General features: G+C 22.0%; 1 protein-coding gene across 3 annotated transcripts in view; it reads left to right on the top strand.

Moving 5' to 3' along the window:
* The window catches only part of LOC100867557 (adhesion G protein-coupled receptor E3), a 139,017-nt gene extending 121,691 nt beyond the window's left edge, over nucleotides 1–17,326 (top strand). Inside the window, exons 4-8 of one of the 3 annotated variants that reach the window (XM_086916103.1) lie at nucleotides 1,749–2,008; nucleotides 7,638–7,739; nucleotides 10,436–10,622; nucleotides 16,289–16,375; nucleotides 17,008–17,326. In XM_086916103.1, the coding sequence (XP_086772229.1) occupies nucleotides 1,749–2,008; nucleotides 7,638–7,739; nucleotides 10,436–10,622; nucleotides 16,289–16,375; nucleotides 17,008–17,064 (693 nt within the window). In that variant the 3' untranslated portion in view covers nucleotides 17,065–17,326. Of the gene's footprint in view, nucleotides 1–1,748; nucleotides 2,009–7,637; nucleotides 7,740–10,435; nucleotides 10,623–12,016; nucleotides 12,624–16,288; nucleotides 16,376–17,007 lie in introns of those variants that run through there. The other 2 variants (XM_012495455.3, XM_086916105.1) reach the window with 2 other exon arrangements.
* The last annotated feature ends 4,945 nt before the right edge of the window (nucleotides 17,327–22,271 follow it).

A 22,271-nucleotide genomic window follows, 5' to 3' on the forward strand; every position in this document is an offset into this window, starting at 1 on the left:
GTTAAAGCGAGAAAAATCCCTCCAGAGAAAAAATGCGTCAAATGAGGAGACAAAACCTCATTCTGGGAATGTCCCTACGGCACATATCTCTTACGTGGAAATATTGGTCGATTTTTTTTTTTGACAACTGATTCTCCAGCTAGGCCTCAACTCGCCATCTCGACAATTTATACGATCATATCGTAACTCACGAGCTGATTACTAAACAAATCAGATTCTCTCTTTCTCTTGTTATCGACATGCTAAGAAATCAAATGTAGAATTGTTTTTCGCCATTAATTTTTCGCTTTATCAATCAATTTTTAAGATTGTGAATATATAATTAGTATTGGAAGTTAATTTCGAAATTAATCGAAATATTGGAAAAAATAAATAATATTGTTTATTACAATTTTTTATATTCGATATTTTATTGTAAATTAATTTTTTTAGAAATTATTTCTCTTTTTTTTTTTGTCCATTATTTTGTACACGCTAACTATGTTCATTCATTTGTTCATTCAATATAAATAAATAAAATGTGAATTAATAAAAATATAGTTTATATATAGGATGTCATGTAATTAATAATATGATCGATCAGAATTTTAAAATTAATTATAAAAATAAATTTAAAAAAGAACAATAAAATTTTTCCATTTAAAGTTTCAAATAAATCAGTTTATCGATTGCAAATGAAACTGATTGATTCTTGATTGCATATGAATGAATTATTGATAGTAGCTTATTGATAATATTTTATAATATGAAATAAAATTTAAGTCCCTGTTTTTGAAAAAAAATAAAAATGAACATCACATTATCACATATTTTTGTGAAAATTATAAATTACTTTTATCATATAATTGTCAAATTTTCAAGTTCAATTTTCTTAGAAATTGATTTTAAAATAAGAAAAAATTATATAGAATATTCTCTTATCAGTCTCTTATCATTCGATAATTAGACAATTTCACTTGTATTTGAAAATGAAATTTTGCAAATTTGATTTATTCGAAAACGAAACTTCAATTAAAAAAAAATTTTATTCTTTTTTTTAATTTATTTTTATACATAAAAATCTTTTACACTAATCTTTACTATCAATTACAAATTGATCTCATATATTTTTATGTTTTTACAAATATATGTTCATTTACTGTTATAAATATTGCATTTTTAAAACTTTTTATATACGTAGAAAATTTAAAAATTATTAAGTTAATAATATTATATAATTCCTACATTTTAGTTTTTAAAATTTTGAAATATAAGCATAAATTTTATTTTAGAAATTTCAATTTAGAATATTTTGAATTCTCGTAAAAAAATGATAAAAATTATGTTATAATTTCATAGTTCGAAACAATTATCAAATTTTGTCATAAATTCTATTTATAATATACAACTTTTTTAAAAAAGTTGTCACATTATAAATCCCCAAATAAATAGAAAATAGATGAAAAGAAATTCTTGAAAATAAATAAATATTTTACTTTAAATAAAATATATCAAACATATAAAAAAAGTTTTTTTTATTGCAAAACAGATATTTTACTTATTAATATTTTCAAAATCTAAAGAAACTTTTTTATTTCATGTATCGAATATATAAAAAATATACAAAAAAATGTAGACAGCCTGCTTATTATTATATACAAATCTTCCAAATATATAAAAAAATTTTCTTTAAAATTTAAAAAAATTCGAAATAAATCGTAAAACGAGGAGAAAAAGTGAAATTTTGAAATCTCGAAATGTGTTCATAGGATTCGGAGCTGTGCATTTCCTTGGGGTTGAGTTTGCAGTATCTTCGAATGACGGTGGTTTGTTGGCTGGCTGCGATGTGTCATCATCTTTACGCAACGGTCGCATCGATTCCACGCCGTGACGATCCACCGACTTACCTCAAGTACAGCATCTTCGCCTGGGGTGCACCATTTCTCAACCTCGCCGTTGCCATTTTTCTACAGATTCGCGAGGCGAGCAATATTTGGAACATTGTGGATCTCACGCCTTTTAATTGCTGGTAAATTTTATTCTTTTATTTTCTTTTGCTTTTTTTTAGATGAATTTCGTTATTTTATTGTATGCAAATTTTTGTCCTCTCTTATTTACAATAAACCTTGTCAATTTTCATCATTTTCAGATAAATAGAGAAATATTTGAAAATATTTAATTTTGTACGAATTATTTAAATTTTTATGAAATATTCATTGTACATTATGATATAAATATTGTTAAATATAGTTAAATATGATTATAATTAAATTTTGAGATTGTGTTTAATTAATTTAAATTTTCTTTAACAGAATATTCAATAATATATAAATATTATAATGTACAAATGTTAAATGTGATTATATATATTGCGATTATATATATATATATTTAAAAAAAGAATTATTTTTTATTATAAATTCATCAGTATTTGTATTGAAAAAAAGTTTTTCATGAAAATTAACAATATACAGAATTCATAAAAAATAACTAGAGTTTCTGAAATGCTTATAAATGTCAAATATATAAATATATTAAAATAGTCTGATAAAATAAAAGGTATATAGTAATTTAAAGTTTTTTGTATATTATAAAAGACAACACAATGAAAAAAATAAAATGGAAAAAAAATCAATTTGACCATCAAAAATTCTGGAAAAATTCTTTATTGTAAAATAAATATAAACAAAAAGAAATAAATGTTTTCTATCTAATATTTTTTTATATTTTCCATTTATGTTTTTACTATTAACATTAAAATTATAACCAAAATGTTGTTTTTTCTTAATTAATTTTTGAAAAAACAAAGTTTAAATTATTTTTTTTGTATTTGGTTTATTACACTTACACTTTATTTACTTCAAAGCTATTTATTTATTCGTATGCATTTCATATTTATATAATAACACTTTTATATATATAATTTTGAAAAAATACTATCATATTGACATGTTTTCAAACGACAATATATTAATTTCATTTTTGATAGATTATGATATTTATTTTAAATTATTTTTAACTTCCCATTTTTTATTTTTTAGTGATGAAAAATGATTTTTAAATTATGAATGTTATAACATATATAAATAATAGTTTGAATAAATATTTCATTCTATAATGGATTCGAAACATACCTGCAAATAAAATATCACATTTTATATATATATTTTTTTATTGGCTTAACATAATAGAAAAATAATTAACATACTTTCAATACACTACACGATGATCACTTTTAAATTTGTCTGGTACAAGAATTTTTAGACTTACATAAAGATTTCAGAAATTGACTGAAAAAACTTAACTGATATAATTCTTAAAATGATTTCAAATATCTTTTTCCTATAAGAATTTCGTTATGGTTTTGTTAATAAATTATGAAAAACATTGACCAATCACAGAGCGCGTAGATTTGCAACAGTGTTGGTTATGTACTATCAATAAATAATCAGATTCGAAACAAATCGAAGCAACATATATCAAAGCAAATGTGCAAAATAATTGTTGGATAAAAGTTATATCGAATTATATCTTATTTACGAACAATGATTAAATAATTAGCTTTTATTTATAAAAAAAATTTATTCGTCATTCAAAATAAATAATTGTATGAAAAAAACGAATTATAAAACTTTTCTAACAGATAAATAATATATATTTGAAATAAATAAATAAACAATAAGTTACAGTCTGTATTGAATTAAAAAATAATTTACTAAATAATTAAATTAAATTTATTTATTTAACTGAAAATTCAACTCGAGCTAAATATATCGTTTAAAATATATCACTATATTGTTCCCATCATTGGATCAATATTGTTAATGGACGAATTAATTTATGATAAATTAGTACAAATCTGATTACAAATAATTCATCAAAAAATAACAGGAAAACCATGTATCGTCGCGTGCTTATCGTTCACTTCACTGTACAATCACTAACACTCATCACTTGTAATCCAATAATAGGATTCATGGATTTAGTTAAAAGAATTGAATTTATATTTCTCGAATTATTTCCATGATAAAGAGATTTATAGCTCAAAAAGGATTAAAATGCCTTACTTTATAATTAAAAATAACAAAAATAATAAGATAATAATAAAATTAGATAATTCTTTTAAATAATTCCAAAAGAAAAAACATACATTTATTTAATGCTCATAGAGATCATATTGCAACCAAATCCATCCATCGTGAAAATATTTTTATATAAATGAACATTTTTTCAAAGCTCATGTTAAAAAGACACATTATATTAAAATCGCCATATTTTATAAATTATTAATGATTATAATGTAATTAGCGGATTTGTGCCGAGCATGAATAAATTGTAAATTGATATTTTTTGTTTCAAAAAATGTTGTGCGATTATTATTACATTATTCCAATATCCAAAATATATCATACTATATATAAAAATATATAACAAAATATATAACAACACACATTTATCGCAAGACTGCCGGACAAAGACTAATTTTCAATGCCTGACAACTTTTCACACTTTGATTTGGGAATAATAGAGAGGAAAAAGCTAAACTAATGAGAAACTATGCGATTGGTACACCGCCTATCGGAATACACGCGTAATTTTCACATTATGGTAAATTGTGGATTTTTTCAATCATGATATTAAATGTCATGATTTTTATTGTCATTATATTACTATAACATTAAATTTAGTATCGCATATGTTGTCATATAATGTCACGATAAGAAAAATTATGATAGTTAATATCACGTAAAAATTCGGTAGGCGGCATAGCAATCGCATCGTGTCACTTTTTTTCTAGTTAGTTTTTTTCCCCTATTTTATGCGCAAATTAGTGAGTGTTATAAAGTATCGTATCTTCGAGCTTCATTGCAATTTTTGATCGACTTTATTTTAATATAATATTTATGATAGTAATATATTTTTATTTCATCGGTATAATAGTAAATCGGCATTTGTGAATATGTGAATATGTAATTTTTATGTAAATGTTCGGTGACAATGAAGTAAACTCACATTTTATTAACTTCGATACGATTTTTTTTTATGTTTGACATCAATTGACAATTGAGAATTTGATTGGCTTTTCAAGACGATTCGACCTAACAATATTATATTTGATATTGCCGAACAGTTTTGCGGATTGATGAATCTTATACAATTTAATAATTTACATAATTTATGTATGTATTAAGTAATACAATATCTTTTCTAAATATTAATAATCAAATAAATATTTTAATATATGTTTTAACTTTAAAAATACATCAAACAATCGATTTATAATTTAAAATAAACGTTCGATATTTTTGCATTACCAATTTTCATTTTATTTTAAAATTAACAAAATTTTTTTTTCAAAATTTCTATCTATTTAATAATATCTACATATATTATAATAATATATAATTTTTATATATATTATAATTTTTGATTCTTAAATTTAAAATAAATATTTTTTTATATTATATCATTTTATTAAAAATATAATCAATTAACATATTTATACGTTAATTTTCATATTTGTCTTTTAATTATGTCTATTAAATTTTCTATCTAAATTCCTGCAAATACTCTATATAAATTTTGAGATTTTTTATCATTCATATTATTAAAAATGTCACTTATTAATTCAAAATAATTACATTATCAAAAGAATAAAAATTCATCAAAACCACTTTACTTTTATAAAATTTTAATATTCTTTCAAAAACTAATGAAAAAAGTATTCGTTACGTAATTTTAAATATTGTGCCACAATCTAATAATTGTTCATACTTATAAATTTATAAAAATTATTATGTTTTACCATTAAGAAAAAATTGCGAGTGAAACAATAATATTAATGAAATTCTTTATTATTATCTTTATATGATATACTGGATAAATCAGCTATTTATAATGACACTAAAAGCTGAAATATTTAAAATATTTTTAAATTTTTAATTACAAGTTTCAAAACAAAAGTTAAATTGTTATGATACAGAAAAATTTGATATAATTCATTTTTTTATAAATACTTAAAAAACGTAAAGACCAAATTTATTTTTTTAAATAGAATTATCAATTCATTATTTTCTATAAAATGATATTAAATTATTTATATAAAATAATTATTTCAGAAGATATTTTATAAGATTGAATTTGTAAGATTTATCATCTAAAGAAAAATGCGATACACGTCTATTCATATTTTTCTTGTTTCTTTACATATCAAGTTTTATGAAATTCAAATTAATAATTCAATACAGGTGATATGAATATATGTATTATGGAGATTTCTTATTCTTGACGTATAGTCGCATCATAAACTTTTCTGAAAAATGTAAAAGATGAAAAGAGTTTTTCTCTTATCTACTATTTTTTATACGCGTTCAAATAAATATACACAAGTCATTTTGAATTTTGTTATATTTTCCCGTTTTACAACTGCTTTTTATATTTTTTGATTTCCTTCGATATATTTAATATCTATTTAATATTTTTCACTATTACTTTAACTTTAAAATATTATATTTTAAATATTAAAATATTTAAAAAATGTTAATATCATTTTTATAAAAAATGAAGAACTGCATCGATTTATATATCCAAATGTACGATTGTATAAAAAAAAAATTTTATATATTTCCTATTTATTAAAAAAATTATATCAAATTGTACCCAATTATTCAAATTATTGAATTATTGTTGGAAAATTTTTTTGATATGATCGATATTTTTGAAATTATTTCAATTAATAATTCTTCGAAATTCGAAATTCAATGAATAATTTTTTTTTTTTTTATTATTAAATTTTAATTGTTTTCTATCCAAATAGATCGAGAGAAAAAACGAAAAATTTGCATATAATTATTTCATATTTTCACTAGTCTTGTTCTTATCTCATCATGTAGCGTATAATACATCAAATAACAATAATAACTTAAAAGAAATGCTATATAGATTACATCGAAACATCTAATTACAAAAATTTTATTTTATACAAATTCTTAGAATTTAAGCTAGTAGTACATTTTATTTTATTTCTTTCTATCGTTTATATATATATATTCATTTTTATATAATGTATATAATACATTATGCAATTTTAAATTGCCAAAACTAAAAATATTGCTATCTAAAACTATAAAATCAGAACTGTTTTTCTAACATACAAATGCTTGAAAATTGGATTCTGAAAATATGGAATTAAAATAATTGAAATGTGATAGTATTAGGTTATGGTATGTTTTTTTTTGTACAGATATACAAGAATGCAAAAATAATCAAATATTCAAAAATTTTTTCCAGAATCAAGTCGAGTTCTCGAAAATATCTCGATATATAATGTGAATCTCTCGAGATTTTGAAAATCAATCGTGTTTCGGGACAAGCTTTAATGAACAGTATCGAATGTGCTTATAAACGACCAAGAAATAGATTGTAGAGTGTCACTTTTATGAATTCGGATCGAATCCGAACAATTCCGATCTGACCCGAACGATTCCCGAATATTTTCGGATTCTCTATTTTCTTACAACTATTCTATAACAAATATTTTTATAGTGTGTATATATTTACAATAATATAATAAAATATTTACAAAACATACAGAATATAATGATAACATGATTATGATAATACTAATTTTAATAATTGAAAAATTAAATTTGTTACAGGTTTATGGGAACGAAGGCAACGATTTACACGTACGGTTTGCCAGTCTTCCTGCTGCTTCTTTCCGCGGGTTATTATTTAATCAAAGCTGCAATTGTATCCAGGTATATCGTTTTTCGTAAACTCATTCGTTTCATTCGTTGATCCATAAATCTGTTCATGAGAAAAAAATCAAATTGAGAAATAAACGAAAAAAGAAGGGAATGCATTGTGTATTCATTGGTTACTATACGCTCGAACGCTTGTTCGATTTTCATCGCGAGTGACTATGTATAATTCAGTGGAACAAATCGAATCTTCGCTCGAGTTGATTTACTATTAATCTTTCGACAAGCTCGTAAGGGATATCTATCGATTTATGGATTGACTCGATAAATATGATACAAACTCTCTCCTTTGGCAACAAGCAATTTTAATTTAGCTTGTTAGAGTAATTATAGAAGAGATGCAATTGTATCTTACGAATTGAGGAAAATTTGAAGCGATAAAGAATGATATTCAATTGTTATTTTTTGATAATTTTTATAAAAAAAACTTATGTTTTCTTTTTTATTAAATTGTCACTGTGAATAAGAAATTTGGAATATAACATCCATTTATGTCTTTTAATATATGTTATATTTTACAAACTTTAAAAAAGTATATCAAAAAACTGTATACATTATATATATACATATATATATATATATATTAATTAAAAAATATTCAGGATAATATCAGATATCTTGATAATATCAAGATATTATATTGAATACAATTCGAATTATCAAAATGATTGATTTCCATCTTGATGAAGCATATTTTAATCAATCTTCCATTATAGATGATGATATTCTGTACAATATTTTTACGATAATCCTTAAATTTCATGACCAATCAAATTATTGAGAAACTCAATATTGATAGATCGAATTTGGCATTTAAAAAAATTGAGTACACATTGAAGTGATATGTGGGTGCCATATTTGTTTATCGGAGCAAACAAATTGAATCGAGTTTCTGTCACTGTTTCCTTGTTTGGTTGATTAAATAAAAAACGTTTTTTGAATCGATCAATGTATGCCTGCATCTATATTGTAGAGTGAATGAGTGATTGAAATTAACAATAGACTAGTCTTTTCACAAGTTATTTATCTAATATTGTTTAAGTAATTATGAAAAGTGTTAAATATTATTGAAGAATACAAATAAATGAATACAATAAAATATTCAACCAACATATGATTATGAGAAGAGTATGAGTTAATTTAATAAGTTTGTTTCGTATATTTTATATGAATATATGAATTTTATGAATATATAAATATTAATAAAAATAATAAATATATAAATAATTATTAAAACTATTTAATTATAATTTATGTAATAAGCAATACTTTTTGCTTATTAATGAAATTAATATTTACATTCATATAGTACAGTTCAGATAAGTCAATTTGATTGGAGAACAAATTCGAACAGGAATTAAATTTTTAAACTCAAAATACAAAACAATTAAAGATTAAACAATTTTTGAATAATGGATATTTATTATATAAAGGAATATATGTTTAGTAAGAGAAACAATTAGAAAAAAATTATAAAAATTATAGAAAGAATATAAATTAAATTAATCATATGTTATGTTATCCCAGCAATGTGTATTCCAGAATGAAGTTTAATATATATATTTATTCCGTTTTCGGTCATTTGAATATCCAAATTTTGAATAATCCATGTTCTGTTGTATTTTATTGTACATATATTCTCTTCGACATATTGCAAAAATATTTTAAATTTATTAGAATTTTTAATTACGATAATAGAAATGAACATAAAACAGATATAATTAGCTGAACAAAATTCGAAATAAGTTAATGTAAATATTAGAAAATCGAAATATTTCTACAAACAAATAATAATTTGAAAATATTATTTCATTTAATATTAAACCATGGTAATTCGGATTTGATTTGAAATCAAATATTTATCTTTCGATTAATCAAAACGCAATAAACATTAAAGATGCTGTATACTATATGTTTAATTTCAGTGCCACTCTTAAAAATTTTAAGAAAAATTTATCCGCAAAATTCTCATCATATCATTTTTCAAGAAATAAAAATATTTTTATATTATCTATTTGAAGGATTCATTTTCCTCAATATCGTAATATAATTGATCAACTAATAAAGTAAAAGTATAATATATTTTAGAAAATTTAGTTTTACAATTGGATAAAATTTCATTATACTTCAACAAGATATTATTGAAAATATTTTTTCATATTTAATCGTTTAATTAAATCATTTTTAATCTATATTTTCCTATACATTATTTTTATATTGCATCTATACCATATATTTTAGTAATATATAAATAATAATTTTAACCAATGATCATATATGGTTTGATCATCAAAGTTATTGGACACATAGTTGAATGCCACTTGGAAACACAATTGGTTATCTTTTTTTTTCTTGTCAATTTTACAATGTAGATTAATTTCTTGTCCTTCGTGTATTCTTCCTTCATTTTATATTTTTTCAATCATATTGATATAAACTAGTTTTTCACTCAAAAATTAATTTGCATCTGATTATTGCTCTGTATTTCTGTTCCTTTTTATACAAATTAAATATCGGTACGTTCTCGTTTGGTTAACATAAGAAAACAGGCGATATAAAACACATGAAATCGATAATATTTCGTTATATTTTTATATTTATCTTTTCTATAATTATCTTATGATCATTTCGACCGAAATGTATTATATTTTTTTAATATTTTAACAAAATGTCCTTCGATTTTGTTTGCGCAGATACACGTGCAGTATGCAATTGGAAATAAAACAACGCGAAAAGATGAAAAGGAGAAGAGCGTTGCAAATGATTCTATTTTTAAAAGTGTGTATGATAGTGGGTTTCGTAGCTGGATGCGGTGTTGCATCTAGGATATGGAAAATCCCTTTTCTTTGGGCTGTATTCTGCACTGGACATTCTCTTCAGGTAATTAATAATTGTTTGATAATAAATAATATAAATTACAAATGAAATTGCTGTCTCTCACAATTCGAACTTCCCGCCTTTACCGCCTGACTTCTTTTACTCAATATGGCGTTGCAGTATAAATGGGTGTAATAGTATTTAAAAAATATATATATTTCATGTGCAAAAAAATATCTATATTTATATCTATATATACATTTTATTTAAATTGTATAATAATTGAAAATGATTTTCAAGAAAATATAAAATTGCATTCAAAGAATTATAATGTATTTTAATGAATATGTTTTTAATTAATTTAAAAAACAATTAAAATATTTTTTCAGAAAACAATTAAAAATAAAAAAATTTATTATAATTTATTGAATATAATTTTTATATCTTTAAATTTTTAAAATAAAATAATTTCGTCATAAAAAAATAATATAATTGTATCGTGATGCTAATCATCAGAGATTATACAATTTTATTTAAATATACAATTGCGTAATTTAAATTCAAAAGCAGTTATTTCATTTGTAATAATCTACATTTTTATAATTTACACTTCGAACACTTGCCAATTTTTATTTAATAGCATTTTTTTAAAATTTACTTTTAATATCACAATTATAATATTTTTAAATATTTAATATTTTTGTCATAATGATTTCTTCTTCTAACTAATTATAAATCATACAATAAATAATTTTAAAAAGAAAATATTTAAACTGTTATATTTTTCTTGAATTATTAGAAATTTGTTTTCAAATTTATATTTTGAAAAAAATTATATAGTGAATTATATTGTTAAATACATTTCTTGTAGTTTATAACAATAATGTTGTAATATTATTTAATGTAAATTTGATTTAAATAATATTTTTATTATTGTTTAGTGCTTAAAAAAATTTAATCAAAGATTTATATTAAATTTATTAAAAATATAATATTTCCTTACAACTAATATCATTTTAAGTAAATATTAATATCAATCTACAATTTTAATATTTATTTTCTCATATCCTGAAATATATTATTCAGTAACTTATGGAAGATATGTAGAGAAAGTTTTTTGAATTCTTATTATATAATTTAAAAAAATATTTATTTACTTTTCAATATCTTTTTCAAGTAAATTCTTCATATATGTATTTAATATTAATATTTTTCTCATCATTAAAACACTTCTGAAGCACACTTTTTGTAGCATAATTTATCCAACAATTTTATTTTTATAAAATCTGTTTTAAAGAGGATCTTGTATTTTTTTAAAAGTACAAATCAAACAAAACTACATTTTTCAAAGTATTATATTATGTGATATATTATTTCAAAAATTGCAATAATCCCATTATCCCGTTTACTATTGAAGATTTACGTCTCTTATGATAAAAATATACATTATTATACAGTCCAAAACACATTCACTTAAGGCAATTTCTCAAAGAAGACGCTTTGGAGCATAGGCGAAAGATGGTTGGAAATTGGGGCACGTGAGTTTCAAGGCAAACGGTTGGTAAATGCGAAACATCTGTACCATAACGAAACCGAATTATTCATACGAAACGAAGCCAAAACTACTGTTGAAACTGATGCTGTTTCGCTGCTGGTACTTTACCTATTCCGTTGGAGAAAGGGTGCAAAAAAGCCTCAAGAATATCCTTCTAGAAAGGAAATCGTAAAATTTTCATAACAAACCAAATCTTATTTCTGCTTGGTATGTAATGTTTCAGTCGAAAATTTCATTTGATGAAACGAAGAAACGAAATAAAAGCAAAGTCTCTTTAAAAAGATTGATTCCTATGAACTTGTTATTGTTATATTATGTTGTTAACTTTTGTTGTTTCGAAAGAAGTTTTGCTGGTTATGATGATAATATATAATATTATGATAATAAAAGAAACAAAATGAAAGCAAAAGTATAAACATCTTTTTAAAAAAAAAATTGATTTTTACTGAATTATATTGTTGTTTTACGTAGTTAAATAATAATAAATAATAATAATTATAAATAAGTTATATCTCTCTTCTAACTTTAAAGAAAAATATGTTCCGATTGAAGGTTATAAAGAGTACCTTATTTGATTGACAGTGAAAAATGTTTCGGATAAAAGTTAAGTGCTATTGAAAGAAGCATATTGTGTTATTAGATTTTTCGTGAGAAAAGGTTACGTGTCAATTTTGTTTTTTGTGAGTGAAATTATATATATATTTTTTTTTAACACAACATCCATCGTAACTCTATAAAGAAGATATTTTCTATAAAAAAAAATATTAATTAAATAAAAATTATTATAAAATATTATAATTTGAATTTATTGTACGAGAGACAAATTTATCGCTTTTCTTTCAAAAAACTTTTTGCCAAGAAATATCCTTATACGCATTTATTCATTATGGCCAGAATTGAAAAGAAATATTGAAACTAATTTTAAAATATTTAAAAAAAATATTTAATTTGAAAGCGTTTTTATCTTTGTTTTCTGATTTATATTCTACTTATTTTCACATATCTATTAGAAAAATTATATTTTTCTAATAAAATTATGATCGATTATCATCGATTATGATCGATTATCTATGATTGTTGAATGACAACTGTCATTTGAAGCATAAATTTCGTTGCGAATTTGTTTCGATATTGCATTGTCCACTTCAATTCTAACATTTTAAACATTTTTTAATATTTGGCAGTTATGTCAAAAATTATAAACCAATTGAAGTGGTTAATGATAGTTATTGGTAATCGATAATCGCAAAATGACTATTTCATATCAAAATTTATACGTATATTTTAGTTGATATTCACATTTGTGTTATCGAAAAAAATATAACAAATTCAAATCAAAATATGAAATATATTTTTACAGAATCAATGTGAAATTCTATCGATTAATAATGCTAATTATGTACAGTAACTTTCGGAGATATTCGAAAATTATCTTATACAGAAATTAATCTAATTCAAAAATCCTGATTTTAATAAAAATTCATACAAAACATAATATATAAGCTATATTTAAACAATATTTTTATTAATAGGAAATTTCTTTGAGAAAATGAAATTTTTAAAGTTTTTTGATACTCTCTTAGTACTTTCATTTTTTGAATAGAATTTTCTAAAAATTTAAAAAAAAATACTTTAAAATTCAGCTCTATCTTATACTATCTTATATTATTGTATTTAAGATACAAAAGAATACTGAAAATTTAAGCATTTCTTCAGAAGATATTCTGTTAAAAGAAAATTACATCATATATAAACTATTATACTTTAACTATTTCTTACAAAATAAAAACATTTAAAACATATTTTGAAATCATTAAAGTCAATGAACTAATATTAGTTAGTTTACAAATTCATAATATTTTAAGAAATAATTAATAATCAATTTATAAATCTTAATATAAAAAAAAAATAAATTTTCAAATTATTCAATAATTTTCGTCACTAAATGTTCAATGTTCTATTTAATTGTGTATTTAATTACTAGAGACATAAAATTCTAATTTATTTCATTTTACAATTAGTCGATAGACGATGATAGTAAATTGTTACTAAAAAACAAAGAGAAATTAAAAGGCCAAATATTTAAAGAAATTTATGTTTTATTTACTGTTATTAGTGTGAAATTATACGCTTCACATTCCAAGAAAGAATTCCCCCTCTAGCAGTGAGGATCATTCTCGAACAGAAATTCTAAAGTAAAAGAACTCGGAGCATAATGAATAAAGAAATTTAATATTCTACCAAACAATGTTTGTTTGCTGAACTTTATCAATCAAATCGAATCTTATCAAAACTATTGGCTGTTTTAACGAACGAAGCAATTTCCTTTCTCTTCTTAACAACTTTTTTGAACTGTATTTGATTTTTTTTATTTCTAACCATTCTATTGTTTCCCTAGGGGGCGTGGCCAAAGCAAGTACTTACGTGACCACGCGATTCTTAGTTAGATTATTTTGTCCTTCAATTTCCATTGAAAATCATTTCACGTTTTTCACTAAGTAAATATATAAACTTAGAAAATATATTATGACTTATATATATAATATTTGTATTAAGTGCTATAATATTCATGCTATGTAATACTTGTACTAACATATAACAATTGTAAAGAAAATAATGATTAGAATATCTCGCTTGTTTCTAATATAGTAATATTAAAAAATATTCCAGATAAAAAGTGAATAATGCAAAGAAAAATATTGATGTTAATAATGTTTTGGACATATAAATCATGTGAAAATTAACTTAATTTTTTTTTTTCAAATAAAATAAAATCATGTAATTTTTAATGCAACGACGATTCTCAATCTTTTTTGTAAATCAACATATTGTCAAAACAAAAATTCCAATACTATAATAATATCATGTATTTAAGAATTTGAAATTTACCACAAAATTTTCTTCACACTAAAAAAATAAAATATCTATGACAATTTAATTAAAAAAAAAGTCATATTTTTTAAAATTATTATATTTTTTTCATTGATTTCTAAAAAAATAATTTATAATTTGTACTAGTATATTGTTTCTTATGGCATAATATTTTATAGATTATAATATATTGATTTAATAAGAAAAATAATTCTTTATAACATTCATTCGTGTGTGTGTGTATGATTAATGTATTCGTGGGAGAATCAATTTTGAATCGATCTGATAAGAATAAATAAAAACTTGGTCAAAAATATCGCTTCTTTAATTTATTATATTTTAAGCAATTGAAATTTGTGTTAGATGAAGATAAAGTGAGATAGCTTCATTTTCATTACATTATATTCTGTTGTCTGTTCAAAAAAATATTTTTATTTTTCCATTTATAATTTTTGAAAATTCATCAATTCAATATATCGTTAAAAATTCTAAGCAATGGATATTTATTCAAATTCTATGATATCCATAAAATTAATGTTAAATTAATGTTTGTTTTTCGATAACATCAAAATAAAATACAATTTTAATGATAGTCTTTAAAAGTTAGTAAATAAATACTATAATAATAAATATAATGATATGCAAATATTTTTTGTAGCCATTATACATATAGACAAATATTTTATAATTGCAAAATCAACTAATGATAGCTATAAAAAATCCAGGGAGATATTACTTTACATGGGAAAACTCGTCACGTGAGCAATATAAAATTATTATCTCCAATTAACAAAATTTTTATTTGTAAAGTTTCTTTGATTAAAATAAAATCAATAAATGATATAATTCAAATTATATCTACATATTTAACAAGTGATAATATGACTTTCTTCTTATGATAATATGACTATCTCTTAAACAAATGAATATAATCTAAATTATATTATATTGTATATATTTTTTATCTTATTTAATTCAGAAAAATCTCAGAAATTGCAGTGGTGAAACTTTAATTAAGAAAAAATCAAGAATAAAAAAATTTTACCTTTGCATTAGCATTGCCTCACTGATATACTTTTCGAATACCTCAACTCTCAGCCATCTTTTACTTATTTTCCTTCTTCACGTTCGACACAGAACATAAACAAACCTTAGGTTTCAGTCAAAACATATCAGAAGAAAGAATTAATGTCTCTCATAGATGTCACTATATGTCCTCTAGTTTCGAAACTTTTTTATCCAATATTCTATAGTGCATTATATGTATCTTTTGCATGATTGGTCCATCGATTGATCGACCCAGGGATTAGCTGTAGCGCTGTCCGTCGCGTGCAACTGCAGAGTTCTCAAAGTCTACGCCAGGAAGTCGTACAAACAACCAAAACAACAGGTAAATTTATCTCTCTCGAAAGTTGTTCCTTCCTGTTGTTCTTATCTTCGAAACAACTCCCATGCCCCTCGTTCGTATCTAATCTCTGTTATCGATGCTTGGCAATATTTTCAACCGATTCGAGAAAACTACCATTCTTTTCTGCCATTTCTTACAAAGAGGAGACAGAAAGAAAGGAAGAAAGGAAATGAACCAAACTTTAAGAGATTGCAATAAGACAATTTTATTTCAACAATTTAGGCAAACCAATTAAAAAACTGCAAATACTATTTCAATTGCATTTATACTATAAGTTTAATCTATTTATTATAATAATTTAAAATAATTCAATAACAAAAAAATTTTATATTTATATATAACGATTGATAAATAGTAGTCGCATGTTTTGCCATGACATATACATGTGCAGACATCAAATTCTAAGAGCAATGTAATGGCAATCTTTCTTTACAAATATCTCAAAAACTAAGATCGATTCAATATAAAAAAAAAAAAAAAAATTGTTCAGAATTTCCTTCTCTGTAATATATTTAAAAATCATTGAAATCAGAAAAGAGATTTTTCGATTTCATCATATGTATAGAAAAAAGTGCCGCATGAAATTGTTCATATAAAAATCGATGCTTTTACAGATTGCGCATTCTAGCAGCAGTATGCAACTGCTCGCACCTGCACCAGACCCGGTCTAAATTCACGGATCTTTAGACTACTTTTGGACGAAATCAGCCAGAAAAGGATAGAAAATAAAAAAAAAGCTCACCGAATTCAAGAATTCCCATTATTTTTTCACACAAATACATCTCTCGGCCTGTTTAAAAAAATATTCTCATAATTGTATATCTGTATTTAATTTTCGTTTCATACCATATTTCAAGGAAGAATCGATTTTCTCTCTTCATTTTGTTTCGTTTTGTTTTAATACTCGAAAAATATAAAACGTTCTAACTAAAATTACCAACTATTTACTGTTCTCCTATTTTTTTGAAAGGTTAAGAAGAAACAATCTCGGACGTTGGTAAGAAAGGAAACTGCACGACAGAGCAGTCAGAATTTACTTTAAATTAGCTTTCCTCTTTCCATTTTTCGCATTCAGAATTTTGTGAATCGAATATTTTCGACTACAGACCAGATTTTTTCTATTGAAAAACTGTACAAAATACCACACTCCAATCCAACGAAATTCGAAAAATCAAATTTCACGGACCTGTTAGTGACTACAATGGACGCGAATCGCGAACAGATAACGTCGAGATAGTCGCGTCAACGAATTGGGTTAACGTAGTATCACGATTCTTAAATTTCGTGCACTTCGAATTTCAAATCGTAAAAAAAAAAAAAAAAGATGAGCGATATATCTCATATTTATTTTGACAATATTTTTAAACTATTGTTGGGGTTTTTTTCGATAAATAATTCGAAAATGTCAATTTGTTCCGAATTATATAAAATATCACGTATACCGTTCAAAAGTTTAGAAACAATCATATTTTTGCATGAAATAAAAAAAAGATATTTTATAAATATTATAAAAGGAACCACTCATAATAAATATTTATTAACATTGTTAAATATTTTAAGTAAAGAAAAATTAATAGCCTAAATTGTATTTTAAATTGTAATTAAATTTAAATCTGACATTTTTATGTAGTATACATGTATTATTTTATTATTTAGCCAGTTTTTGTAATAAATAAGTAATAAATAAGTTTAATACGACACTTTTGATGGTTTTATTTGAAATTCTTTTTACTGTTTCCAAACTTTTGGACAATAGTGTACATCATATTTCTTAATATCTATTAAATATATTTTCCTATGAGGTATTAATTCTTTCCATTTTTTATAATTCATGGACAGTATTGAATGAATTTAATCTTTTGATATATGATTTAATTAAGATTATTTTTTATATATATAGATTATAAAATTAATTTAATTTCAATTTTGCATATGAGTATTTATTATTATATTTTTATTAAATTTTTTCTATTTCTATTTTATATCTATTTATATATGATCAGGGTTACCACTTCTCCGATTTTTGACTTTGAATTATCATAAATCTTTAAACTTTAGTTTTTTTGGAAATACAATTATATATCAAATTGATAAGAAAAATTATTAACTTCTCAAATATATAAAGTTTTATTATTTTTAGTAATTTTAATTAAGTTTATAATAAAAAAGATATTTTAATTTATTTTACTTTATATTAAGATAATAATAACTTTATAGTAATATTTTAATTAAAAAGCACATTATGTTGTAATATATTAATAATATATAATTTTATTATATACAAATTGTTACTAATTATATATATATTTTATTATATACGAAATTTTAATAATTCATAATGTTCCAGTTTTATACTATAATAAGCTAGTAACTTTGCTTGAAAGATAAATTTATAAGAAATTTTTGACTTTAGAGATTCTTTAATCAGAGTCACGAAATAATTAAGTTAGATAAGTCATCGTCATTTTTCTGCAAAATTTATGCCGCGAAATTTGAATTGTAAGATATAGAATATTTATTTATCTTTTTAATATTTTTTATTTATTTATTTAAATCTTTTTATTTATACATATATAGTTAATAGAATTGATGAGATCTTTAAAAAAGATTAAAATTGATTCTAAAACAATTCGAAACTAAAATTTTTATTGCCCTACAAATGTATTCTGTATATAATTATATTGGTCTATTTTTTCAATAATAGTATTTACAATATTAATAGACAATATACTATATCGTTATACCATAAGAAATCATCTTGTTTTATGTTGAAAATAAAAGGATCAAGTAAGTAAAATACTTATTCATTAACTTTTTTAATATTGTTAATAGTAAATTTTTATTATTTTTTTTAATTAGTTTGGTTTTATCTACAGTTACAAACTATGTGTTATGATATTTTTGCTATCGTAATATTTGTTTTTTTTTTTTTTTACATCGAAATAATGTGAATTTTTTCTAAATTTATTTATTGAAATAAAATTATATATATTTGTAGTTGTATTTTTATATTTCTATTTTCTAGTTAATTATAAATATCGGTGATATGTAATCTCTATTTGTATAAATATATATGAAAAAACGTTTTATTAATCAAAAAAGTAGAATATTTTTTTTTATATAATTTATCGTTAATCAAACTAAACCATTAACAAACCAGTCAAAATAATGGATTTTATATTTTTTATTTTATGATTATTGAAAATATATTTTTATGTATATTATATTGAAATATAATTATAAATATATCCATTTATTTTTATGACATTAATTTAATTTCAATTATTTATATTATTATATTTATTATATTTAAAATACTTAAGAACTTATTACAGACCAATAGTTCTAATATTAATTTTATTAATTGCACAATACAAATATGAGGATGATCAGTTGTATTTATTATTTTTGCTAGATATGTCAATATCAGATGTCAAAATCAGAGATTATTTCGTGATTTTGATTACTTGATTACAAGAACGCCACTTTCAACATATGCACGTCATCTGTCGTCTAGAGATACAACTATCAATATCAATTATTGATATCTTATTGATACTAATGTTATATCGATAATATCGTTAAAATATCAGCAACTATAAAAAAATTATTTAAAATTTATTTCTTTTTATTAAAATTTATTAACATTTATAGAACATAACACAAATTTAAATTCTTTGATTGCAATTTCTGATCTCTAAAATTTGTTTCTTAATCTTAATAATCTGACTCTTGTATATTTAGATCCCTTTTATAAGAAATAGATATTAAAAAAGAAGATAATAATATAAAACTTTAGTTTTTCAGCGTAAAATGTCTAATTTTTCCAAAAACCAATTATTTAAATCTGGTTTTAATTTAATTAATTCTGATGTATTCTTTTTACTTCTGTAAGAATTTTTATTAAATGCAGAATTTTTAATTTGAGAATTGATAATTTTATCTTTATTTTGAAAAATGTATATTTTCATTCAAAAGAATTTTATTTAAAGATAATAAAGAACTTAATTTTTAAATAAAATATGATTTTCATGAATATATTGATTAATTTGATAATATTTAACTTATTATTATTATTTCTTATTTATATTTATATTTAGATAATTATCATAAAAAAACATTTCTTAATAAATAAAAAAAAATATATTTCTTATTAAAAATTAAAAATAACATTCAAAGATACAGAAATGAAATGATAGTTTCATATATGCATCTTTGCATATGATATGTACATACAGAGTTTTATATTAATATCGAAGACAGAATTATATTTTTATTTATATTTAAAAAAAAGTTAAAATACACGACAAAAGTTATATAGATAAATGATAATATATATCTATAGATAAATAATTGAAAATTATTAATATCGAAAAAATTTAAAAAAAACTTAATATAAATACTTAAATTTAATGTAAATATTTGAAACTTTATAAAAATTATTATTATATACTATATATATATATATATTTATTAAACATATCTTAAATCCACTTATATTTTTTATTATTTACTTCCTTAGATTAAAAACATATATATATATGTTTATACATATATTACTTATAAAGATTTATAAAAACGATCTCTCTTTATGTGACAAATGAATGCAGTATCTATTATTTTTATTAAAAAATTCCAATTTACTAGTAAAAATTCTCTGTATTATGTAAAATACCTGTTTTACATAATGTACTAAAATAATATACAATCAAGATATTTTAATATAATAAATGCATATCAATATGAAATTTTGATAAAGAAATACGAATTAAAAAAAATTAAAAAATTATGCATAAGATGTAAACAAAAAATTAAAATACTTAATTTAAAAAAAAATATTTATAAAATATATTACAAATATTTCTTAGAAATAGAAGAACAATATTACAGCCAAAATACATTAATATAAATTCAAATAAAAATTAATATATCAATATATATCATTGAAATATATTTTACTTGTTTATACTCCTCAACGATATCTTAACGATATTATTCTTCATATGTATCAATAATTTTATCGATAGTCATTCTTGTCACATAACCAAATAGATCATTTGCAATTTAATCAAATATTTATTTCTTTCGGTTAACTTCATTAATTTTATCGGATTAACGTTAAATATTCAAGAACTAATAGAACGCGAACGTTCACTTGTTATATAAAATGATACACTATCGAGAATGAGCACGAAATAGGAACGAAACATCGAAAATCGATTTATCGAAAGGAATCCAAGCGCGATGCGTTGGATTGCGTTGGAGCGCGCGTTCTCGGCGGTTTTGCGGTTGGCATCCACTGAAATGCAATTAACACTTGGTAATCACCTATGCGATCACATTATAGTATATCTAACCACCAGCACTCTGTAAATGTAAACACATATAATTACAAGAAAATAAATATTTTCGAATCCTATGGAAATAAGGCTATTTGTATCGATTACTGTGTTGTTTCTTGAAGAATTCTTGATAATATGAACAATTTTATTTATTTAGCTTTCATCGTATATTGTATTCAAAGTATAATTTGATTTCTTTCTTCTATTGGTAAAAATTTCTTTGCAAATGAAATGATAATATAATATTATAAAATAGAAAAAGTTTATGAATTAATTGTCAGTCAGTACTAATTGAAAAATCAATTATTGTGCTTTAATTATTTCTTATAGAATATTCTGTATCAGTATATATTGTCAGATGCTATGCTTTATATTGGTAAAGTTATCTTTCACCACGAAGCTTTTCGTGTAAAATATTGATGTATCACGTAAAACTTAACCACTTATTGTATAGCATAGTTATAAAAATAAATCTAAAATTAGTTTTACTTATTGCAAAAAAATAAAAGTATTAAAATTATTTTTAAATTGATTAT

This window comes from Apis florea, unplaced genomic scaffold (genome assembly GCF_048593485.1).
Source record: "Apis florea isolate Af1SG1 unplaced genomic scaffold, ASM4859348v1 contig_37_pilon, whole genome shotgun sequence".
NCBI lineage: Eukaryota > Metazoa > Arthropoda > Insecta > Hymenoptera > Apidae > Apis > Apis florea.